This window comes from Amphibalanus amphitrite, unplaced genomic scaffold (assembly GCF_019059575.1).
Source record: "Amphibalanus amphitrite isolate SeventyFive unplaced genomic scaffold, NRLGWU_Aamphi_draft 000465F_arrow, whole genome shotgun sequence".
Classification (NCBI taxonomy): Eukaryota; Metazoa; Arthropoda; class Thecostraca; order Balanomorpha; family Balanidae; genus Amphibalanus; species Amphibalanus amphitrite.
The window spans coordinates 359,054-384,723 of record NW_024881959.1 but is presented as its reverse complement, the minus strand read 5'-3'; the positions used below and the strand labels follow the sequence as shown (position 1 = coordinate 384,723).

The 25,670-nt window shown below is 53.8% G+C and overlaps 1 protein-coding gene across 2 annotated transcripts; it reads right to left on the bottom strand.

Moving 5' to 3' along the window:
• Positions 1–513: 513 nt before the first annotated feature.
• On the bottom strand, positions 514–25,313 carry LOC122392002 (CD63 antigen-like). 2 transcript variants are annotated; one of them, XM_043386403.1, is made up of 4 exons: positions 25,176–25,307; positions 23,011–23,376; positions 3,933–4,181; positions 514–1,817 (listed from the first exon to the last, which is right to left on the bottom strand). In XM_043386403.1, exons 1-4 carry the CDS (start codon positions 25,236–25,238, stop codon positions 1,752–1,754), a joined length of 744 nt encoding a protein of 247 aa, XP_043242338.1. In that variant the 5' UTR covers positions 25,239–25,307; the 3' UTR covers positions 514–1,751. The 2 variants fall into 2 exon arrangements, with proteins under 2 accessions (XP_043242338.1, XP_043242337.1); XM_043386402.1 differs by lacking the exons at positions 514–1,817; positions 3,933–4,181 and adding exons at positions 14,558–15,210; positions 18,494–18,739 and having other exon boundaries at positions 25,176–25,313.
• Between the last annotated feature and the right edge of the window lie 357 nt (positions 25,314–25,670).

Here is a 25,670-nt window from a genome sequence, read left to right as displayed (position 1 = left end):
AATCAAAGGCCAAATCACGAGAGTTGTATACTGTACTGCAAGCGCCCACAACCTTGGCGTCTTGCAACCAATGGCTCAGATTGCAAAAAAAAAAAAAAACATGTCGCAGTAAAACTGATATGAATATGTCACGCAGCTTTTAGATGTGAATCTTGCACACGGTTGCGCTGTTTCATCCTTGCAGCATTCATATCAGAGATGCTTTTTAAGCCACGTGGTTCCCACTGTCTCCGTGATTATCTCTCCGTAAGGATGTTCATCTCGCCTTCAGATCGCATTCAGCATCCCCGACTGCTCCTTCCGTCCCTTCATAGTTCACCCTTCCCCTGCCCTCTGTTCCACTCTCTGCGCAGACCGGCTGGCGGGAAACCGTTCCTCTCAGACAGCTCCCCGATCACCCACCCTCCGCCTGCGGCGACCAGAGGTCACCGCCGGGGTCGCGGGCGGGCCTACCTCCCAGGAGCGGGACTGACCAATCACGGCGCTCCCTGCTCCACACAGCACACGACAGGCCGAGTTTGTTATAGTTTTATTGGCGCCCCGAGCATGGCACCACACACAGCGCCCATCCAAAAACGGAGCCAGTCGGCAGGCGAGGGGAAGGGAGGGGAGGAGTGGGGTGGGGCTCGGTAACGGTGGATTCGGCCATGGAAATGACATCACCGAACAGCTATAATGCCTAAATCGGAGGTTAATACGATCTCGGCTTCAGTTGTTATTGACTGCAATTGAGCCATCATGTCATGCATGTCATGGAAGGATTACATATGGTCTGGAAGTAAGCACCACATCTGCAGCTCAAACGAAAGCTCTCAGTTATCTAGTTCGGTACTATGACCCAGAATCAACATTTTAACATTGGCTCAGAAAACCGCTCTGAATGATCGCCAAATGAGGTTTTCAGGTACAGATCGAAGCGATACTATAGTAAGTCATTGATTGGGTAAATCCACTGGAAATCGTTAGCTCATACCTGTCATGCTACACACTAGGAATAATCATGGCATGCGTCGTACGTCTTTTTCAATGATAGCACCATTATCTTTCGTAACGAGTGTTGACAAACCGTCCCATCACCAAACTCGCCCCCCCCCCGCCATCCCCGCAATGCGTCCCCGTTACACCTGGGTGACGACGGCCAACACCAAACGAATGCAGCAGCCCTAGCCCAGACGGCACCAGGGATCCCGGCCAGCAGCTGACCGTATACGAAACACCCGCCGATGACGGCAAGAGAACAGGTCCGCTCGCGCGCGCGACACAACACACCCCAAAAAGGCGTCAAAAGACCCAGCGTGAAAGCAACAGTAGGCGCCCGCTGTGCGCGAAACGGAGCACCCCCGGCCCAACGCGGTCCGCGCGCGACATCCAGAAACAGCTCCAACAGACAACGGTCCCCAACGGCGGAGCACGTGCGGGCGAGCGACCGCGCGCGGCTGGCTTCTACGCTAGGAACGGCTGTGTCGCTAACACATTCTAAACACGGTCCGTACAGATCGGAGGGGCGAGTTGAGGCGCGAGGAGACAGATCCAGACATCAGATCGCTCGGCGGAGAGTATGGTACAGCGGAGATTCAGTCAGACCGACAGACAAAGACAGGCAGCGGCAGAGGCAGAGGCTACAAAAATAAACGTGTTGTTTAACGGTGGCCCCCCGAGCAGCGCGGTGCGGGTGCTGGCGCGAGGCGCAGCGCCCACAGACGGCGGCGGCCGGCGAGCGGCGCGCCGCCTCCAGACGGCACCTTCGCCAGCTACACGGTCTCGTACTCCTTCTTGATGCTCTTGCTGAGACAGCAGGCCAGGATGACGCCCAGAATCTGCAGACGGGATCGAGCGTCACGAAACGGGAAGGCAAATAGTGCAAAGCGAGATTCAAAACACATTGGACAAGATACGAAACGATAAACTTCCAAGGTACTGAAGCCAAAAGACGATTACCGACAAAAAGAATGTTTTCGAATTCACTAAATTTACTGTCCATAAAAAATACAATAAACCAATAGTACGTTCCAGTCATCTGCCATTCGAAAGCGAAGCCCTTTAACCCGGCACCGCCTGGGCTATTTCCGTACCCACATCAGCCGGGGGGGGGGGGGGTCGGATCCGACCCCCCCCCCTGTTATCTCGAGAACCAATGGTCGTATCGAGCCCCGCGAGGCGGCGTTCGAAAGGTCTCTACGAGACCTTCCCAAAGCACTCTTAAGATTTTAAGATTGAGGTCAACTTTCGGGTCAAGGTCAGGTCAAAGGTCAAATTCAGGGGTTTTGCATGATTAGGCTTACGGACAGCGGAATCGATAGCTGCTGCTCGAAACTCACCACAAATGACCTCAAAGACCTAGTGAAGGTACCATGTGCGTATAGGGGTCATACTAAGTACGGGTCAAGGTCAGGTCAGGTCACGAAAGGTCACGGTTTTCACTTTCTGCTACATGGGCGTGCGACACATGTTTTATGGCTTATTTTTGACGCCAAATCCGATGGTAATGGTTATATGTGACCCCAAGTCACTGTGCTGGTGATAAGTGTGCATTGAAAGCATAAAAAATCGTTTATACCATACATAACTAAACGAGGGCTAAGAAAAAAAGTCAATTTTTCAACTTTTTATTTTTGACATAAAAATGCACTTTTCTAGACCAGCTTTGTCCCTGGAATCTAGTGGTGCCATTTGTTTTCACATGCGATGTTCAGAAGTGCCTCTAATTCGCGAAAATGCTGATGACGTCACCATGCCCTATGCATGTTGGAGCTATTTTTTACAATTTGGGGGTCAAAAATCAAGATAGAAAGTTGAAATTTGGGACATCTAATGTTCTAATAGAGCTCTATAACATATATTCCGGTTTTTTGGAAATTCTCAAAATTTTGGATTTTATTAGCTGTTTTCCAAAAAATATAGTTTTTTGAATTTTTAGGGGTGAAAAACGCATTTTATGGAAAATCCGAGATAGCCATTTTAAAGAACTCGTTGAGCTGCGTCTTTTCATGTCCTTAATTTGCAATTTGCTTAAAACCTCGATTTTTGGCGATTTTTTAAACATTTACCATTTTTTGACTGAAAACGCCATGTAGTTACATCACTAAAATCGATATATCTCAGAAATTTTTGAAAATTTTTTCTTAAAAATTGCACAGGAGACGTCAAATTGATGGGGGAGAAGGTATGCGAAGTTTCAAGTTGATAGCGCAAGCGGTTCATAAGTTATTCAAGAAAAACGGAGGGGGGGTCGGATCCGACCCCCCCCCCCCCAGGCGGTCGCGGGTTAAGAACTGAGGGAAACCCGAATAACACGTTACTCAAACTCAACACCGAAGCCTCAAGCCGCCGTCAGCTCAGCCTTCCCAATCCCCTCCCAGGCCACGGGACCTGACACCATCGTTACTACCCAGCACGCGACGTCCCCGTATCGACAAAACGACGGCAGAACGAAAGACAGCCGTCCCGGCAGGTACCGGCGACGATCAATGTTGCACGCCCCACGCCGCGGCCGTCGCGGTCGGGGTCGGGGTCACGGGAAGGTCGCGGACGTGGATGTCCGCTAATAGGTCCCGACGATCGGAAGCCGAAGTGCTCGTTCAGGGAACAGCCAATAGCGAACGGGAGTGTCACTCCGCTTGATATCCTAGCGCGTCTGAAAATATCGTCCTGCTAAGTGCTAACAGTAACCGCCTAAAATTTACACAATCGCTGCGAATTTTGCTGAAACATTACCTTTGGTACCCACACACGATCCTCACAATCCTTTTTTCTGTTCAACGCCTAGTCTTTACCCGAGTCCCGACAACCCACGGCTTTCCCCTTCAACGCTCCATCATCTCCTCCTCAATATACCCACACTTCTCCCTCACAACTCACCCTCCACTCCCCTCCTCACTCCTCACTCCTCCGTCTCACCAAAACTCTCGCGGTCTAACTATCCCCCGTCTCACCTGCAGGAAGGCGACACCGACGCCGGCACCTCCGACGGCCACTATGTTCTCCTTCATCTCCTCCTCCAGCTTGTAGAGACATCCCGCCGTGTGGATCGTCTGCGCCGCCTCAGACTGCGGCAGGACGGCCACGCCGGCACCGCAGCCGGTCGAGAAGATCAGACAGCACGTGTCGGGCACGCGGTCTCCGTCAGAGCCGAACGACGTGTTGGCCCAGTTGGTGTAGTTGGAGATACCGCAGCAGTCCAGCTGCGCGGCGGAGAGGCGAAAGGTCAGCGGTCGGTGGGGGGCATACCAAAGGTCAATGTGGTTAGTGGAGGCCCGCACTTAGGGTTAATTTGCCTGAGTTCAACCATTGTTCAACTTATTTTTCTCGGTCTCACTTTATATTTAACATTTAATCAACAAGTGAAAACTAAGAGTCAGCTCAAAGCGCCTGATTCCAAAAGTTCCAGATTAAAGGACAAGTCTCGTGTTCCACGTAGCTTGCTAGATGTCCACACATAGAAACACACATACCCTAATCCAGCCCCAACGAAAGGATGAGGCCAGATGATACGACAAAACGCAACGAAGTACGTTATGACGTCTATGATTGACCACGCTGTGGACATTTCATTTTCTTCCCAAATGGTGTGGACTCTGCTGTGTGGACATTTCCACACCAGCAAACATCCCCCATCCCCACAACCCCACCAACTGCGTTGTTTGGCCACCGAAAAGATCGATGACTTGCAAACGAGCACACTTCATAGTCAGATAGCTTCTACTGCATGGTCACCTAGCTTCTGTCTATCCTGGCCCCAGCCATTGGCCGGGTTCAAGCGACACCTGACGCAGTGGCCGTGAGGGGAGCAGTCTGGCACGCGGGGAACACTGTTCGTGACAGCGGTCATCGAATGCATAATTCTGGCCACTCACTCCCAATGAGAGCCTCCATGCATGCTGAAAGCACCTCGTGCCGAACTATAGCCCGACGCGTGCGGAATGCGCCGTGTAAATGTGTGTGGGCGGGGCATCACTAATTTATTGTCGTCGTTCAGAGTTTATAGCGGCGGCAGTGGTCAACAGGCTAGTTGAAGTCGAGTGAAGGTCAGTCGGAGAGGCGGTCGGCTGGTCCCACAGCACTATGTCTACCCAATGACAGTGTCGTGTGGTGATGGAACAAGTGACGTCAGACGGGAGGTGTGACATCACTCGCCTGGAACGTGTCCAGTCACTGCGCGCATCAGCCCACGGATGACGTCAGCATTTTAAAGCCGGCGGATCAATCGACAGCACGCCTAAGAATCAAGCATTAACGGGACGTTGAATCGTGATTAGCGGGCCGAGGTGACACGACGCGACACCGAGCCAGTGGGGTCCAGGGAAGCGGGAGGGGGAGGGGGGGGGGGGGGCGATAACGAGAAGGGTGGAGAAGAACAAACAGAACCGCGGCGGCCCCGCCGTGGTCGGCCGATAACACGCGCAGTGTGAGCCGAGCCGCGGTGTACAAGGGGTGCGCGGAGTGTTTCTCGCGCGGCGCGCGCGACGAACGCGATATAAGTGCTCGGTTTGGTGTACGGAATAACAGGACAACATCAACGGAGCGACAGGAGACGGACGCAGGATGACAGGTGGGCGCAGCGATAGGCTGCGGGGGGGGGGAAGAATCTAGGTAGAACGGCCACGAGGAGACGGGATAGGGGGGGGGGGGTGGGACCGTTCGACGGGCGCTATAGAAGTGGGCGTGACGGAGAGGGGCGGGTATCTAGCTGACCACGACACCGTGCGCCTAGAGAGGCCAGCATCTGTGGTCCCCGTCGTGCCATGGCCACGGCCGACGGGTGTGACCTGATCCGTATATGCCGTGTGAACAGGATGACCTGGCAACTGTGGTCCCCGTCGTGTCATGGCCACGGCCGACGGGTGTGACCTGATCCGTACATGCCGTGTGAACAGGATGACCTGGCAACTGTGGTCCCCGTCGTGTCATGGCCACGGCCGACGGGTGTGACCTGATCCGTATATGCCGTGTGAACAGGATGACCTGGCAACTGTGGTCCCCGTCGTGTCATGGCCACGGCCGACGGGTGTGACCTGATTCGTACATGCCGTGTGAACAGGATGGCCTGGCAACTGTGGTCCCCGTCGTGTCATGGCCACGGCCGACGGGTGTGACCTGATCCATATAGGCCGTGTGAACAGGATGACCTGGCAACTGTGGTCCCCGTCGTGTCATGGCCACGGCCGACGGGTGTGACCTGATCCGTACATGCCGTGTGAACAGGATGACCTGGCAACTGTGGTCCCCGTCGTGCCATGGCCACGGCCGACGGGTGTGACCTGATCCGTACATGCCGTGTGAACAGGATGACCTGGCAACTGTGGTCCCCGTCGTGTCATGGCCACGGCCGACGGGTGTGACCTGATCCGTACATGCCGTGTGAACAGGATGACCTGGCAACTGTGGTCCCTGTCGTGCCATGGCCACGGCCGACAGGTGTGACCTGATCCGTACATGCCGTGTGCACAGGAGGACCTGGCACTCTGTGGTCCCCGTCGTGTCATGGCCACGGCCGACGGGTGTGACCTGATCCGTACATGCCGTGTGAACAGGATGACCTGGCAACTGTGGTCCCCGTCGTGCCATGGCCACGGCCGACGGGTGTGACCTGATCCTTATATGCCGTGTGCACAGGAGGACCTGGCAACTGTGGTCCCCGTCGTGTCATGGCCACGGCCGACGGGTGTGACCTGATCCGTACATGCCGTGTGAACAGGATGACCTGGCAACTGTGGTCCCCGTCGTGTCATGGCCACGGCCGACGGGTGTGACCTGATCCGTATATGCCGTGTGCACAGGAGGACCTGGCACTCTGTGGTCCCCGTCGTGTCATGGCCACGGCCGACGGGTGTGACCTGATCCGTACATGCCGTGTGAACAGGATGACCTGGCAACTGTGGTCCCCGTCGTGTCATGGCCACGGCCGACGGGTGTGACCTGATCCGTACATGCCGTGTGAACAGGATGACCTGGCAACTGTGGTCCCCGTCGTGCCATGGCCACTGCCGACGGGTGTGACCTGATCCGTATATGCCGTGTGAACAGGATGACCTGGCAACTGTGGTCCCCGTCGTGTCATGGCCACGGCCGACGGGTGTGACCTGATCCGTACATGCCGTGTGAACAGGATGACCTGGCAACTGTGGTCCCCGTCGTGTCATGGCCACGGCCGACGGGTGTGACCTGATCCGTACATGCCGTGTGAACAGGATGACCTGGCAACTGTGGTCCCCGTCGTGTCATGGCCACGGCCGACGGGTGTGACCTGATTCGTACATGCCGTGTGAACAGGATGACCTGGCAACTGTGGTCCCCGTCGTGCCATGGCCACGGCCGACGGGTGTGACCTGATCCGTATATGCCGCGTGCACAGGAGGACCTGGCAACTGTGGTCCCCGTCGTGTCATGGCCACGGCCGACGGGTGTGACCTGATTCGTACATGCCGTGTGCACAGGAGGACCTGGCAACTGTGGTCCCCGTCGAGCCATATCTGGCCCGACGACGGGTATGACCTGACACGTGACGTAACTCGCGAGTTTTACCCGGCAGGTAATGGTGCGAACTGATCCAGAACAGGCGGGCACGTGTAGGAGAGGGGCGGGTAGCTAGTGGCCTCCATCGGGGCGCGGCGGCATTGGGTGAGACGGCAATTTAGTGGTGTCAATCGTAGCTTGAATCTGTGGATTTCCGATTTGTCTAATGTCCAATTCGGAATTCGGTTGGAGAATGACGCAGGCTTTGGACACCTTTGGACAATCATTGCTACACCTCAGCATTTTTATAAAGCAATCGTGGTTAATTATTAACACTGATTGGCGAATAGAAGTTCAGCCTTTGAGATGATTAACACATTAAAGCTGCTAAAAATACATTAAAAAAAATAGATAACAGTGTTAAGTGTAAACTATTGCGTAGGTTTCGGACATCTTTGGACAAATGGCTGGCTTAAACATTTTGGACGGAAATCGACGTAAGCATTGGAATTGGACGGACATTGGACATACATTTTCTGAAACTAACACCACTAGACGGCATACGCCGAGGTGATAAAGACGAGGCGCCGTCAGCGAGGTGTTGTCGCGGCTGAGCAATATTGGAGCTTACGACCGGTCGGGACGATAGCGGAGGGTGGGAGAGCAGAGAGGGAGAGTTTGAGGGCACGCAGCTGCGCGCTAAGACAAACAGGTCGGCCGTGGCGAGGCCCAGGGAGGGGAGATGGGGCGTTGGGAGCGGTCTCCAGCAGCGGCTGGGTTCTGGGGAGGGGCCGGTCATAACGGAGGGTGGGGGTGGGGGGGGGGGGGGGGGAGGGAGATACACTTGGTTGGACATGTGCATCGGGTAGATCGAAATAGTCAGTGTCACTCTGCGGTGCAGTGATGGATTCCAGACTGGGTGTGTGCGCAGAATAGACCGCCCCAGTCAGTGTCACGCCGCCGTGCAGAGATGCATTGTATGTCGGCTAGCCGGGTGCCCCGGGCGCCCCGATTTCGGCTGGCTTTGAGCGCCAGGCGGATTGATATGGTGAGTGTCACGCTGACGTGCCGCGGTGGTTCCCGGCTGGCTGTGTCGACTGCGGTCTTTCCCCAGGGCACGTATCAGCAAGAAGGCTCATGTTAGACCGTTTCCAACGCTAAGTCGGAATGTAACGGCACAACTGCAGGTCGTCACTGTCCCGTCGCGGCGGCGGCCGCCGCTTGCGATACTGATGGGTCGGACTTTCGAATGAGCCTGATCCGTACACCTATCATATCCCTCGCCCGTGTGCGGCGTTCTGTTGCGTCTAGCGTGTGGGGAGGGGGTCAGTTGGACCCCCCCCCCTCCCCCTGCCGTCCGGCTCCTGATTGGGCTGGAATGCCCAGGTCATCAGACCAGTTTCGGTCGCCAATGGGACGTCATTAAGCTCCGCCAAAGCGAGCCTCAAGGACGTCACCCCAAACGGCCGACTCGTTTCGTCTCGTCTCGGCCGGCGCCGGCTCCCCCCCCCCCCCCCAGCAAGACAGTGAACGCGACGGTTAGTGTATGTAGGTTGGACCACCGGCTGGAATGACTGGATCCGGTTATACTCTGACCACGTGGTGTGGGCGTCACATTTCTGTTGGCTTAGACCCGGCGTCGGCAAGGCGGTCTAGATGACATTAACAGGGTCAACATGTCGCCAACTGGTCGGTGCGTGTGCATGTCATCGCGGCCTCGGTATGGTATCGATATATACCTGGCGCAATAGCGGCGCCTGCCAGACATGCCAAGTTCAACGCGTATAGCCCAGCAGAAACGCAGCGCGGCAAACTCGCTGACTAGTGCTCGCGTCAAACGCGAAAGCCGGACATGCGGGGAATCTGTGGACCCAGTGGTGCATTTGCTTACGGCCTGAGCGGCCGTAGCGGTGATAAAAGCTACACCGCCGACAAACCGACAAACAAGGGAGGGACCATGGCCTGGGACGGACGGAGAGGAGGGGAGGGGAGGAAAGAGGAGAGGAGAGGAGAGGAGGGACGAGGAGAGGAGAGGAGAGGAGAGGAGAGGAGAGAGAGAGAGGGAGAGAGAGAGGATAGAGGGCGGAAGAGAGAGAGGAGGGAGAGGAAGAGAGAGAGAGAGAGAGAGAGAGAGAGAGAGAGAGAGAGAGAGAGACAGAAAGAGAGAGAGAGAGGGGGGGGTGCGGCGACATGGCTAAGGGAACGTGCGGCCGAGCGGGCGGACGCGCGGAAAGACGACCTTGCGTGACTCATAACGCACACCGCGGCGTCGGCGCGGCGGGCCGGTCAGGCAAGTGCAAACAGCAGATAGCCCGGCACGGCAGGCTGTGGTACTGCGATTAAACAATCCTAAGCTTGACTTCGGGGGCGTATTCATAATTAGACTCGTACATGATCCTACGCCGTCGACAGTGCAGAAGGGTGGAAGCCAAGCGACAGGCTGTGGAAAATGGTCGATGCCAGAGAAACTGTCGTTGGACGGTTCCGGCACGGGGGCTGACATTGGATACCGCGGTGCGGCGCGGGGCCGTTTCGCGAAAAACAATCAGTCCGCCGAACGGCGCCGTGCCGGGGTGACGGCAGCCATTCGGCGAGAGGTCGCGGACGGTACGACACGGGGACCGTTCCGCGATCCACCGCTGCCGAACATGATAGTGAACCCGTTGAGTGCGCGCGATAAACCTAATGGCGAAGTGCGGCTCATTTTAGATCTATCACAGTCGAGAGATGTCGGGGTCAACGCCGGGATAGACCCAGACGAGTTTCGTGTGACGTACACTACACATCATTCGACGAGGCCGTGCGGTTGATTTTCCTAGCTGGAGGCGCCGGGACAGCGTTCAAGACCGATGTTAAAAATGCATTCAAACTTATACCTGTCCGGCCCGGCCAGTGGGCGCTACTGGGGTTCTGTTGGGACGGTTTACTATACTACCAGGTTTGTCTGCCATTTGAGGCTAGACGCAGTCCACGGATTTTCAATGATTTTGCCATATGTTTGCGCCTATGTGTTCCAGGATCAGACATCGGACGTGTATAATTACGCAATTATTTAGATGACTTCTTCGGGATAGGGCGCGGAGGATCGGACAGTGCCGACGTAGCGTATGCGAGACTGCGAGACATTTGTGCGGAAGTGTGCGTGCCGCTGGCCGAGCGGAAATGCGCCCCGCCATCAACACGGATGGAGCTTCTCGGGTTGTGATCGACACAGAAACAATGACCCTAGCGTTGCCAAACGCCAAGCTAGTGGGCACCCAGGAGTTACTAAAGACACTGTTCGGGCGACAGAAATGCTTACAGCGGGAACCGCTGTCGGTGGTGGGACGTCTAGTGCACGCCAGCAAGTGCGTCCCGCCGGGGAGGGCGTTCACTAGACGCCTGATAGACGCGGCGCACTCTGTTAGCGGACCGAACCGCCGGGTGCGGATCCCGGCCGATGTACGGGCGGTTTTACGGTGGTGGGCCACTTTTTGCCGATGTGGAACGGCATTCCCCCCCCCCCCTCCCGCCACCGGGCGAGTACGACCACTGTATTGTGATGAACACGGACAGCTCACGTCGGGGGATGGGGGCGTGGCACGGAGACGAATGGTGGATGATGGAGTGGCCCCGCGAGCTGCAGTGTGACGTCGCGCCATCCATGACGTGGCTGGAGCTCATCCCCGTCATGGTGGCATGTTTGGTGTGGGGAGAGAGATGGGGCGGGCACCGCGTGCTGATCCGGTCCGATAACATGGGGGTGGTGGGGGTCTGGGGGGAGGGGATGGTCGGGGTCGCCACTGATTATGGCGCTGCTGCGTCAGCCCCTGTTCTGGACGGCGTTCCATGAGTCCGCTGTATCCGTCGAGTACGTGGCAACGAAAGAGAACGGCGCGGCCGACGCGCTCAGTCGGCACGACTTGGCGCGGTTTCCGGCGGCTGCGGCCACAGGCGGCCCAGTGTCCGGTCCGGCCCCCATCGTGTGTGGCGGAGTACCTACAGGACCCGAGCCGTGGAACCCACGTGCTGACAGGTACCGCCTGTGAACCCTGTGAACGGGACACGCGCGCATAATCTAGTATGAATACACATACCCTTGGTTCCTTTGGGGTGTTTGGCGGTGGCTCGCACAGAGCTGGAGGCGAAGATAAACCCGGGTGTTGACGGCCTTTCACAGCCAAACAGGGAGAGGAGTTGATCGGAGGACACGCTAATCAAGCATTAACGGGACGTTGAATCGTGATTAGCGGGCCGAGGTGACACGACGCGACACCGAGCCAGTGGGGTCCAGGGAAGCGGGAGGGGGAGGGGGGGGGGGCGATAACGAGAAGGGTGGAGAAGAACAAACAGAACCGCGGCGGCCCCGCCGTGGTCGGCCGATAACACGCGCAGTGTGAGCCGAGCCGCGGTGTACAAGGGGTGCGCGGAGTGTTTGCCCACCCACCATTCCCATCATCACCGTCCTGTCCTTTGTTCCCAAACGACCCTCGTCGTCCACCCGGGTTTGACGAAGCGGTGGCTCGCACAGAGCTGGAGGCGAAGATAAACCCGGGTGTTGACGGCCTTTCACAGCCAAACAGGGAGAGGAGTTGATCGGAGGACACGCTAATAGTAAGTGAAAAAATCCACACGATCTCGATCAATCTGATGACCATCCTTCTTCTGAAAGGTCCCGATAGATTAAAAACTCTGTCCGAGAACAGAGGCGCGATAACAAACGAGCTTTCAACAACGGGCAATTCTGGCAACGGAAAGAAAGAAAGAAAGAAAACCCCCACACAGGCCGGCCGGTGATGACTAACATTTCCTCCTCCTTATCGCCTCAGTGACGTCAGCAGACCTGCCCGGCCGCGCCGTGGAGGTGGCGTCTTCCCACAACGGGCCGACCCAGGTCCGGCCCCGCACGAGGTGACTAACCCCGTCCGAGCGGTCACGTGACGAACGACGGCGCTCAGCTCGGGGCTCACGTGACCGGGTGGACGGAGCGCGATGCAGCTATCTCGGCCGACGGCTGGGTCAGGCCGGCCCATGACCGACACACACACAGACAGACAGACAAGACAGACAGACCAGCCAACCGGCAAACCGACCCAGTTCAGCTGATGGGCGCCAGGCGCGGCTGGCACAGTCGCTCGAACGAGGCGGTGCACTGGGCTCTCGGGTCACGACATTCTCCAGGGCACAAGAACAGCCATGTTGGCAAACCTCCAGCAGAGAATGCAGAAAACCGTGAATCTACAAACGGCTGAGCTATACAGTCCAACTTTTTCCACACACATTCCTTTGAGCTGTAGGTGCGAGCCAGGTTCAGCCCCACACCCCCTCTGCGCTGTAGGCGCCGGAGAAGGATAAAGGCGTGCCGCGGAATTCCTAGTCCAGCGCTAGGGGTGTGACCGTGACTAGCCCCTGTCGATTCGTCACGTAAAATGGTCCTGAACGGATCACCATACAAAACTCCGAGAGGTGAATGTGCTGTGAAAGAAAGGGCCTATGGGTCGAGGCCTTATGATAAAACTACAGACGTTCTACGAAATGCAGCTTCCGTCCAAACGGTGCCAGGCTGTATCTTTCGCAATGCGTGTGTAGACCACATTCCGATGGTAAATCCAGGAGGAAAGATGATCGGCATTCAGAACCACGCATAAACCGGGAAGAGAAACTGCGGCCTGGAGAAAACCTGAACAATAGAATGGTTGAACTGCCCAAGGAATGTTATGAGGGAGGTTTCATCGGTCGGTACATAGCATACGGTGAGTGTAGACAGGTGCAGTTACCTGTTGGTGATAACTAGTTCAAAAAGTAACTGAAACTGTAAACTGTAGTGCGCGCTCCGTTCACAAGTGAAGCAGAAGTTCGATAAACGATAGTCATACGACTTACGAGTAATTCATACAACTGCGTGGCAAACAAAGAAACACACACCACTGATGTAAAGGGGCATGGAAAAGATATCGACCTATGATTCCCGGACAATGAAACATTGTGGACCTGCAAGTTAGAATGCATTGCGACAATCTCATATTGCTAACCAGGGCCAGGCATGCGTCATTCAGAATAACACAGGGTATCCAATATCCAGCCGGTGCAGAGGTTCTCAAACACACTGACGGTGGGGCGGCCACGCGTTCAGAGGATCTCAACCCACGCAGCGCAGCGGCGCGCAGTTGGCTGCAGCCCGATCGATGTCGACTCCCGAGATAGAGAGGAGAGAGGGAGGGAGGGGAGAGAGAGGGTGGGAGGCGAGATGTCACTGCCACGGACAAACGACGACCCTAAACGGCGGCGGACGGTGGCTCTCAGGCGGCTGAGCGGGCTGGAGACGACGACAGAAAACTGGCGAGAGGACCCGAGACGACAGTAGAAAACCGGCGGAGACGGGCTGAGATGGCGGAATCAAACTGGGCGTGGTCAGCGAACTCGGCGAGCCACCACGCCGGGCATGCCTCAACAAAGCACACACGACACAAGTGAAATCACGACACAAGTGAACTCAGCCTTGGCGGCTAGCCACAAACCAACACAACAATCCCACTCACAATACATAATTATCGTCCGGTCGCGGTCGACCGCAGCCGTGGCCGGTGGCAGCCACATGGCCGTATCTGCCCCAGCTGGGCCGATGACCTCGTTTGACCGCGAGGTCACAGACAAGGTCACCCGCGGTCGCCGCCGTCCCCGCCACGGGCAATCAGCTGGCACGGCCGCTACCCGGCGGGCGCCTCGCTGCACCGCCCGGCGGGGGCGGGGGCGGGGGAGGACGCCAAGTCCTGTCCGTGTCCTCCCCGCCGACACAGGAAGCGACACGGCCCATATCGCGGAAGTCTGATTACGCGGGGTCAGCGCCGGCACAGTTCTTGGAGCCAGCCCCCGGGGCCGGGGCGAGTCACGGGCAGACCACGTCCGACAGATAGACGGCCGTCCCGGCCTGGAGACGCTGTCGGCTCTACGGCCAATACCCGCCTGGGGCAGATAGGTGGTCCTCGCAAACTGCAGGGCCTGGCAGCAGATGTGCCAGAAGTGGGGAACAAAATCTGCAGACACGACACTGCAAATAATGAGCAAAACGTCACGGAAAAAAGGAACATCGTAAGGTCCAATGCATGGAATCTTACTGGAAAATGTAATAACTCTATAGTTGAATAAATGTGTATTGTACCTATTGTCGACGTTACAAAATTTATGAATCAGATCACAACAGGCGGCAAAAGCCAATCACCGACAAACTTCTTCGGTCTGAATCGTCCATACAGTTGCAGTGATACAATATAAGTGAAAAATAAGTAGATAAGTATATCAAATAGGCTGTTTATAGTCCTATCATTGCAACACTTTCTGCACCAACACGGACGCAGCTCACTCTGCGGTAAAAGCTCTCCAAACCATCGTTCGCTTCACATCACACCAGCGTCCTTCGTTGAACTAACAACATCAACCCTCCCTCTAAACCCGCCCGGCCGTCGGAACCAGAATTGGCTCTTCGCACGCACAACCACGTCACTCGCTAAAGGCACTGATCTCAGTCCACACAGTTCCAGTCTAGCCACGTTCGGATGCACGCGGCGCGCGCCCTGAACGAGGGACTCTATTGATAAACACGTCAGCGTCACGTGCGTGACGCAGCTGGGTGACGTCACGTAGCGTGACGCCGGCACGTGACGCGTTGCTGAGTGCACCGCTTTGTGACGGAGTGAACATCCCGCCTCAGACGGAGACGTTGGAGTAGCCGGTGTACTTGTAGCTGCGGGCCAGGCAGCAGCCCAGCAGGATACCCACGATCTGGGGGGACGCGAACCGACACCGGTCAGCGGGCGATGGACGGCACAGGCGGTCAGCTGTTGTATGCAATGATATTCTGGGCATCAGACAGTTGTCCAAAGGCTAAGATAGCTACGTTGGCAAAGAAGTTCTTCGTAAAACATGCGAAATATTCTTTAAGATTCTTATTTTAAAACATGAGGTAGTTCTGTAAAATAAAGTCGTATACCAATAGAGCTTCGTTAAGCTAAACAAAAATTTGGAACAAAATAAAAACCATCCCCACCCCTTCGACAAAATTATTCCGCAGATTCATTTCACCCCACCTGGACAAGACACTCACACCAGAGAGGTCTTACTCGACCAACAAATTCCGACCTGACACACGGTAGGCACCCCACAAGTGATTCACAATCACACACTGACACGACTATGGGACACGGGTCAAACACAGTCCACACGACGATGGGACGGGGCGAAGACAGCCTACATGTCACGACGCAGTTGCATATTAAGCGGTCTTACCCCGGCCATCCTGTTATCAGGTCATGTCTAGGAGCATTGGGCACATGTGTGTTTTTTTTTTTTGCATTCATTGTGTTCACTGCTCAGGCATCCCAGTCAGAAACGTGCAAGCAACGCTCTTCATGGGCGAAGCGCCATACCAAATTTCAGCCGTATATCTAGGCAAGATTGCTCTCATTCATGTCTAAATATAACAACAAAAACGTCTCCCTCGTACCATTTAGGGTAATCACCGTTATATTCAGAGAACACTACCCGTAAAACCCGGCGCCGCCGCCAGGAAAGACGGCCATTACAGGATAAAAGCTAGGTGCAGTTGGCAACTGACCGCAGAGTCGTGTTCTGTCCGGCCCAAAACCGGACCTGCCGTCCGCTGGGTGAGGCTGGGCAGTGGGCACCTAGCGCTCCACTCCTGGCTAGGCAGACTCGGCCACCACCCCCTACACGGCTGCGGCCTCAGATATGGGACGGGTGGATCCCCTGACCCCACTGAGGCCCGCCCAAACCGAGCTGCAGCCGACGCGGCCCCGTTCCGGACGCTTCACTTCAACTTGGCAGCGCCGACGGATGGGTGGAAACGTTTCCATCGCGGCCCCAGCGCTGACGGAGGGGTGGAAACGTTTCCCCAGCGGCCCCAGCGTCACCCGTGCGCCGTAGACCAGGGTGATAGCAACAGGGTGACCTCGGTTGCCGGCACGGGCCTCCTGAATATACAATTTAAAGTGAGCTGGCTGCGATCCATACTGCCACCGGTGAGGGGCCGCTCGAACGTTCTACCTGCCGGGGCTTCACCGCCATTGCGTAACAGATACAGCCCATGGCCGGTACCGGGGTCAACGCCCGGGGAAAGCGGTTTCGTGACCAAATAATGCAGAAATAATGCACCACGGAACTTTCCATTCATAACTTTGATTAACTTTACCTGACGGCTGACCTGTCAGTAGAAATAGACACAAAGGGAAACTTTCCTGTTCCAAATTTTGTTGGAACGATTACCACTATCGTCCACATTTCCAGCTCGACAGCCAGCCAAGCACAGGCTATTCAGTAATCAGCCTCCCCTGACCGGCGCGGCTCACAGTCACACTGCGCTGACCTCTCGGTGGACAGAAGTCGCCAATTCACGGTTGGTTAACCCACCACAGCCGGGGGCTGCGGCTGACCGCTATGCACGTCACTGCATACAGTCTACCCGGGGACAAGGTGAAGGAACAACAGGGAACTGCGCCACTTCACGGCACCACAGCGCCGTGACTGAAAACAATGGAGTCGCCGGGAAACAGAGCATTGACTCAAGACTGTATGATGCTATCACAGGCATACCCACGTTATTATATAACTTAACATGGCTGTGTTCTGTAGACGTGCAGCACGGCCGGCATTAATTGAGGGAAATTACGTATAGTTAAACCACATAATGGCATGCAAATTGCAAATATAAACACGGACTTGATACACTATTTTAGTAAATTACTTTGATACCTATGCGCCCAGTCCCAGGAAATACATGATGCTAACGTCTTTATAAAAAGCAGCAAGCACACATACTCTTCTTGACCAGGCGTTGTTGGTATCCCGTTCACCGCTTGGGGAAAGAATACTGTCTACTGTCCAGCGAAAATAAAATTATATTCCTCATACACACGCCATCCCGGCGCAATTTCAGGTCAATAGCAGGCAAGCAACTATGAGCTCGCCATACGGAGTGTCGCTAGTGGATCGCTAGAAATTAAATTTTGTATCTAAACATTGCATACAAATTTATCTTTATCAGATCACTTTGCATCATGGGCCGCCTTCGCGACTGTTTTCATTTTATAATCAATGGACCTAAGTTGCATTTGAATCCAAGACCAAAGCAAGTCTGCAGCTATCAAATTTTCAGCTCCCGACGGAATAACCCATATCTTCTCCCGCCAAAAACACCAGCATGTCCGTCCACCACACGGTAGTCACTTGACAGTTGACACACTCCCAACACATCCACCCATCCCCTTCCCGCTTCTAGACATAGGTTCCATAAACACAGACCCAGCCACGCCACTCCCTCCCCACAACCCTGCAGCCAAACGAGCACCTCCACTCCCACACAGTCTCCCAATGTATTCACACATGACACTGCTTAATCTGCCGCACAAACAGGGACCGCCACCAAATCGCTTCTCACCTTTTGTCACAGCACCGCTCCTCATATCTTACATCACTACACAGTACACAGTACACACAGTACACACACACACTCCACACACCCTACCATTCACTCGTCATCATTCGTCGATTTTCACGTCACATACGAACACTGGCGGATCCAGAAAGACGGTCTTTGACGCCGCGTGCTGGGGGTGGGGTGGATGGGGCCGGGGGGGGGGGGCACACCCCAAAAAGTTTCTCCACATTCCAAAAACTCATCGGATTTCGATTCCTTACACACTGCTGTGTAACTTAAAACAAACTTTTTCTAATAAAATTTGTTTAGTCTGCGTTTTATCTCGAAAAACCGCAAAGTTTCGCCGAATTCGGGCGTTGCGGGGAGATGACATTTGCCCCAAATGTCCCTTCCCTAGATCCGCCAATGCATACGAACATCACGCCCACAAATTACTCTCTCCTCACAATGTATCACGACGTACCCTCACAGTTTTCCACATTTTACAAAAACGCCTACACCCAACAATCACTCCCTTCACATCACCTCCCATACTTCCACAAAACCTTCCACCTATGACCCACACTCCACATTTTCCCTCTGTCTTCCTACCCTCTCCCCTATCGTACTCACCTCCACTGCGACGAGCACGGCGGCCGCCACGGTAAGCCACACCCAGTTATCGTGCACCACGCCGAGCATGACGGGCACACAGCCGCGCGTGTGCACCACAGTGGCCGCCTGTTCGGGCGACATGAGGAGCACGCCGGCGCCGCAGCCCTCCACGCTGTTGATGCAGCACGAGTCGGGTACGTCGCCCGACTTGCCGTACTCGACGTCCGCCCACTCGGTGTAGTTGAAGGCGCCGCAACAGTCGGCCTGGCAGTCGGGTCGGGTCGGGTCGGGTCACCGGTCACAGGGCGGCCGGTCGGTGGGGGTGGCGGGGGTAGTCTCAGGTCGGGGCCGTACGGCGCGGCGGCGGCGGAGCTCTGGCAGGCACATGCGGCGGTCCCCTCGAGAGCGGCAGGGATGGGAGAGCTACGGAGGCCACGGAAGGCGAGGAGATATGGGGAAATGGCCAGAAGGCCAACTAGTCCTGAGGTGCGAAAGTGGAGGCGAATGGTAGGCGTCCGAAAAAAAAACGGCAAATTAAAAACGGGACGAACGGCAATAGTGACCCACCAAACCAAAACCAGCATATAAAGCAAACATCCGAACGCGAAATTTTGTGGCACTTTATTCAAAATAAATACCATATTCTGGAGCCTACGTTGGAAGTAATGGCAATTGACATATGCCAGCTTTGTGCTACAAATAGTTCATTTTAAGCAAGAAAATATGAAAACGACTAAAACCAGCCGGTCTTTTTGACGGATGAACAAGCAAATAACAATATGCGATCATAAACTAAGTTTATCTTCAATTAAAGGAATGTCTGGAAACAAGCGATCAAATTAGCAAACGCGTTTCGATTAGGAGCGCTTACAATCCGTATCCAAATGTGCCTGTTGGGATGTGGGCAAAGCAGTCGCAACCATGTGAGAACTTTTAGAGTGGATCGGAACTGGAAGAGGGAGAAGCCAACGCCGTTTACTTGGCCGTCTACATCGATTCTACGTCTACATCAGTCACCCACCCAACAACTAACACTAACAAAGGCCAGAACATGTGCCGATTCGACTGAATAAACATTGACGGCAAAACAAACTCGGCTAACAAAGAACCAAATACAGAAAAAGCAAACACTCTGAACTGAGCTACAGGGAGGCAAAGGGCAATAACGAAAAGGAGTTTGACGAACATGACTGGAGTACAAAATAGGGAAGAGTGATGACAACACATTCAGAAACAAACTAGGCGAATGAAATAAATTAACAACTATATAGTAACACAACAAATAAAGTACCTACAAATCAAAATTAGCTTTATGACGCCATGAAAAATAGTTTTCCCGGACCTGTCAAATCCCGGCGCAAAGCCCCTGGGTACCAGAAAGAAAAAAAAGGTGCCACCGCCAGGGACAAGTCCCGAGGCAGCGGGAATGTGGGGACCAACCAGAGGGATTCGAGGGGCTAGAGGGAAGGGGGATGCAGAACAAGCAAGCCTAGTCACAACAGTCAAGTCAGCATGAAAATGAAACAAAACAATATCAACTACAAGAAGCAAAACAAAAAGGGAGACACAACACCGACCACACAACCAAAGCAACAAAGCGTGTCGTGTTGTGCGACACAAAGCCCATCACGGTCGCCCCAAGCGGCAAGCCATGCAGTGGTGTAAGCAAGCGAAGCGGCGACTGGCGGTCGGCTCCGGTCAAGGTCAGGTCTCGGTCACCCCGGACAGTCTCGTGTCACGTCTGGGGTCGGAAGGGGTCAGTCGGGTGGTGTCCGGTCGGGTCGGTCCGCTGTGTGTCCTTGCCCAAGGTCGCTGCCCGCCGGCCGGCCGGCTCCGTCGGGCGGTCGGCCTTCGAACGCGCGAGCCGCTCGGCGCTCGCTTGCTGTGGTGGCACAGCCGGTCCGCTCCTCGCCTGTCCTTACGTTCGTGTTCCGTGACTGGTCCTGGACAGGCCGTGCGGCCCACACGTTAGTTACGGTGCACAGATTCGTTGAACGTTCACAGGCGGCCTTCTGCCCGACGGCCATTCTTCCGCGAATAACGAATCGCCCGGCGTTATTGACAGGGGCGGTCGATTCGGTGGCGATTCGGTCAGTAAACCCGCTGGAAAGTCCCGCTGGCAAGCTACTGCAGCGGTGATGAGGTCGCTGACAGCAGCCATCAGACAATGACAACTCAAACTTCATAACTGCGGCGCACACGACTGGCGACAGGCTGTACTCTTCTTTTGTACTTTTCCGGGCGCTAGCGGCGGCAAAATCAGACCAAAACAATTGAAAACTTACAGCCATAAGTGCTGTCCGATTCCGCAGTAAGGCTTCAAAAACAGCCCTGGTGGTAAAAACAGACTAACAAGGTCGCTGCTTTAAATATTGTTAATTACCTACTGCCTACATGTAAATAAGAATCAAAATGATCAAATTACCTACTTGTTACCAACGTGCAGTTGTGCCAGTGAGCATTAGCTCAGCATGTAAGTTCAACAAATATTTTCATACTTTGAAGTAAAACTAAAAGATGATTCCGCTTTAAACACTCAGCTTATCAACATGCTAGCGGACTTCAAAGAACAAACTGGCAAAGAACGAGCTGCTCTTACCGTCGCAGTGGCTCTGTGTTATTTGCTGGGGTCTGTTCATCACATGCGACTGAGTCATGACTGGATTATACAACGAACTTTTCTGCTGGGCGGGCGTGACGTCTGAAGGAAGTGCGCCATAGTGCGCCTCCGCGAACCATCCCTCCCCGCCCCCACTAGGGGCAAAATAACACGCCAGCCTGAGCCGACGAGCCGGGGTCGGAGAGCAACAGGCTGGTGCCACCGGTGAATGGAGCCATTTGAACGAGCACCGCATCCGTGCACACAGCGATAGTGCGCCAATCGACGGGCGATGTGAACCATTGCAGAGAACAGGCCAACCCAAGTTCCTGAGTGCGCGACTTCCCCGCACCACCACTAACAAAGTAACATAGAATTCGCAGCAATTCACCCGACCATTTAACATGCAACGTCCTCGCTCGTCCGTCCTTAAACAAAGTGGAACTAGAGACCTCGCCAGAAGTTCGGTAAACATAAAGTTCCCGGAGTTGATTTAGTCATCACCTGCATACGACTGCTTGTAACGCGGAATTGATGTTTAGTTCTGCTGTTCGCAGCCACTCAAGCTCCTGGAACGGCCCCGGACTCCATTGCGTTTATCCGATTGGTTTACATTGCGCCAGCCGATCACAGGCACCCAGCAACCTAACAGTATTAGGGTGAAAAACATGCTCTGGTTGTCTGACTAGTAACAAATAATGGGATGTGTTTATGGAGTGAGCCCATTGCCGAAGTGTGATTAGTGTAAAATCAGCACAAAATTGTTAGACAAAAAGAAAATGCCCTACATCCGATTTCAAGAAGCATTCAATCATACTATAGAACAAACGACGGCTCCTGACCAAAAATGGACCGTTTTCCACCTGTGTGGCGTCGATCACCCGGCGCCACACAAGTGTCACCAATTCGGGCGAGGCGAGGTCAGGTCGGGTCAGAGGGCGACGTCCGGGCGCGGCCCGGCCCGCCCCGCCCGCAGCCAGGCGGCCCTCCGGTCCCGGCTCGGCTCGGCCGGCCCCACAGGTGTCTGTCAGTCGGCCGAGCGCCAGGTGTGGCCGCCCACAGCACGTGCGGGTCGATCGATGGCAGGGGCGGCGGCAGCGGGCTCCGCCGGTACGCCGCGGGCCCGCCGCCCCAGCAGGGACCGTCCCGGGACAGCCGCGCTCGCCGCGGAGGCCGTATGACGGCTCCGGCAGCGGCGGTGGACGGAAAAAACGACACGGCAATGAATCACTATCACTGGTGACGGGGACGGGCGACACGAAACCCGCCGACTGGTCACGACATGCCGCAACAGGTACAGCAAAGCGCCGCGGACGCAACAGAGGCGCCATCGAGACAAGCCGAACCTCACGGAGCTTCACGGCAAGAGACAAACGCCGAAATTCCCACGGAGCCAAGGAGGGACGGGGTAGCCAGTCAAGCCGAGACCGACGAGCCGGACCGGTGCGGTATGACACGTGCCGCGCGCGAGGCCACATCCACATTTCCACACGGTGGACAGGCCGTGAGCGGGGTATCGGCGGCGGTGCGACGAAAGCGTCGGCCGTCGCGCCGTGCAGCTGTTAGCTGAGCAGTCGGCCTGGCGAGCGGCCCCGCACCACCGACAGACAAGGGAAGAACCGGCCCCCTCCCCTGCCCTCCCCGCCCGATGATCACTTTAAATCCAGTGAGGGAAGCGTCAAGGCCCGCTAAGAGTCCTCAGTATTGCTGTAATTCGCTCATCATGAGATGCAGCATTCCATTGATCCGACACGTTTTATCATAGTAACATCATCTCACATCTAAGACATTTAGCTGAAAAGATGACATGACACGACATATCTAGCCGTATAACAGCTCTCAGAGGACTCCTATCGCACCCCGACTGACAGTGAGGACCATCGTGTGTGACCCCTCGCCTCAGCTGCCGTCTCCGGCCGGCGGGCTGCGGACTCACCTCCATCTGCACACCGTCCCAAGTCTTGGTGACGCCGTCGTAGTCGTCCTTGCCGTAGTTCTGCATGGTCGCCTGCATGTTTGTGTTGAGCGTGGTGCGGATGTCGTCCCTCAGCACGTAGGCCGTGATGCCGGCCGCCAGCTCCAGGATGAAGATGAGTGCCAGCAGTACGGCAAACGTCATCGTCATGCAGTAGCTCTCCCGGATGGCGCCGCAGCAGCCCATGAACGCCACGAAGAAGATGACGACACCGACGATGATGAGCAGAATGGGCGCGCCCACGACGCCATCGCCGAGGAAGTCGAGGTACTTGTTGTAGTAGCCCTTGATGACGGCCCCCAGCGTGACCAGCGCGATGCCGGAGATCTGCAGCAGTGTCCCAAAATTATATTTTAGCTTGGGTGTCAGAGGGGAAAATTATTCCGCAGACAGGGTGAAGAGAGTGGAAAATTGCCGGTAAGGTAAAGCTAACAACAGATGCGAGGGATTTGAGTAGAGTAAAAACAAATTGATAGCTTACATTTTCACAAAAAGAAAATTGATAGGGTAGAGCGTCTAATGTAGGATGCATCGATATTCGATATGTTGTTATCGATCGATAAGACCAGGTACGCATATGCCCTTTGCTTTTTACGTTCGGAGTGGAAAATTGATCTTGAAAGGTTGAATTGAGAGTGGAAAATGGTTTTCATTTGGATGTCGTTTCACACCCAAATCGATTAATTTTCGGACACTGATCTGCAGACATCGCAGGCACCAAACGGGCAGTCAGGAGGGAGGCTGGCTGGCTGTGTCCCTGATGTCAGGTCACTATTCATAGGTACTCCTCATCCTTCATAACCTTATTCAATTTCCACATCTTAATAGCAGCAAAAATGCTTCTGAAGTACCTTAATAGGTACAACACCCAGTGATACATTGATACATAAAGACAACTTTGGGACTTAATTTGAGCTAATTTGCAAGCCGCTTGGGGAATTTAAGTTCAGGCAATCCAGCAAGTGTAAAATTAACTATTGAAGAGTCAAGGAATGAAGTTCATAAATGCTGGGTTAATGGAACTGAAATAAAATCATGCAATATATGTAATAAAGAAATCATAAAAAGTAATTAAACCTAAATTTTATGATTTAGGCTAGTTATGTATTGAGGGCAAACAAACAAAACCATCATCTCAAATGCCTTTCTTGACTCAACCTGCATGTGTTTCAGCTCTTGCTAGATGGATCACTAGGAATTACATTATGTTTTGTGCTGGCAAGATATCAAGACATGAGACAGTGAATACCATCAACATGACAATAGCAATCATCCTGGGAAATCAATCAATCTCGAGACATTAGAAGCTAAATATATGTGAAATTTGCCTTTTGCACCCCTGGGCTTAAGATTGAGTGAAAAATGCACCATATTGCCACAAACCATATATCAAACTAGAAAATAGTTCATGCAATCATTTACTCTGTGGTTAACTTCCCAAGCCTAAAACGATGACTTCATTCTTTTCGTTTGCATTTCACCACTTCTTACGGGGTGCAAAATGTGGTTATAGATGCCAAGTGAACTCCAAATTCTGACAAAATTAAGGTAGGGTAAGATTTTTAATATATTTTTAACAGGTTTCAACCAACATCAGATAGGGATCCATTGATACAAAATTTAGTATCTAGTCACCAGAAAAATGTTCTCATACTATCAAAGAAATTGGAAAATATTCAAATGGCATTTTTAAGGCAAATGATATTCCTTAACTTCTTACTTGTGAAAAAATGAAACTCTGGCACCAAAATGATTTTTATTTCTAATAATCATCATTGCCAGCAGTGACATCTGAGCCCGGATCTGGATGGCAGATTCAAAAGGGCGAGCAGTGAGCACATTGCAATTTTAAGCATACACAGCACCCACTCACAACATCCAAAATTAGCAAAATTCTACACAATTTCTGCAAGTGCCATATCCAGCCTCCAGGCTCCATCATGTCCAAAAATAGAAAGTTGGAAACACATTTATTAAATCTGTATCTTACCAGCCAACCTATAAAAAGAAATGCACAAATTGAAATGCATCAATATTGAACAGTGAACACTTTATGCCTACTGAATAAAAAAACTGATTTCGGCAGTCAACGGGCCAACCAACTTCAGTGGAATATGAAAGCTTACCACAAATATGAAGTTAAAGAAGAAAATAAGGTACTTGACACATTTCATTCCGCCTTCGACCATCTTGAATTATTTTTGACCCAGGCTACCCTTCGACGCACACACCCACGGTTCCAAAGCGCAACTGGTAGCCGGCCCCCGGTCGACAGACATGGTAGCCCAAATCTAGTCGGATATGAAAATTCTTCTAAATCCATAGACTTTAATGCTAAATTGACTATATTTGAGAGGGTATTATGAAGATACATGACCAGATACAGAAAAAAGCGAGATGCAATCTTGTAGATTAAATCGTCTACTATCTGCGACTTTTGAAGTGTTTTTCAATCTGAGGTACGGAAATCGTGTTCCCAAGAGACTGAAAGTAGCCATGCTTTACATTAGACCCAATGGCAAAAACTCGGAATCTGACGAAATTGGCCATTTTTACGTCTGATTTATGAAAATTCTAGACAGGATATATAAAAACCCGAGATGCTATCAGGTGGGAAATTT

What these genes read in the sequence shown, in the direction of transcription:
- LOC122392002 (XM_043386402.1), bottom strand. Translation starts at nt 25,238, where the DNA reads ATGGTCGAAGGCGGAATGAAATGTGTCAAGTACCTTATTTTCTTCTTT. An exon ending in TCTTTAACTTCATATTTGTG is followed by an intron (nt 23,377 to 25,175) that starts GTAAGCTTTCAT and finishes ACACTGCTGCAG; the next exon opens with ATCTCCGGCATCGCGCTGGT. An exon ending in GGGACGGTGTGCAGATGGAG is followed by an intron (nt 18,740 to 23,010) that starts GTGAGTCCGCAG and finishes CCCGACTGCCAG; the next exon opens with GCCGACTGTTGCGGCGCCTT.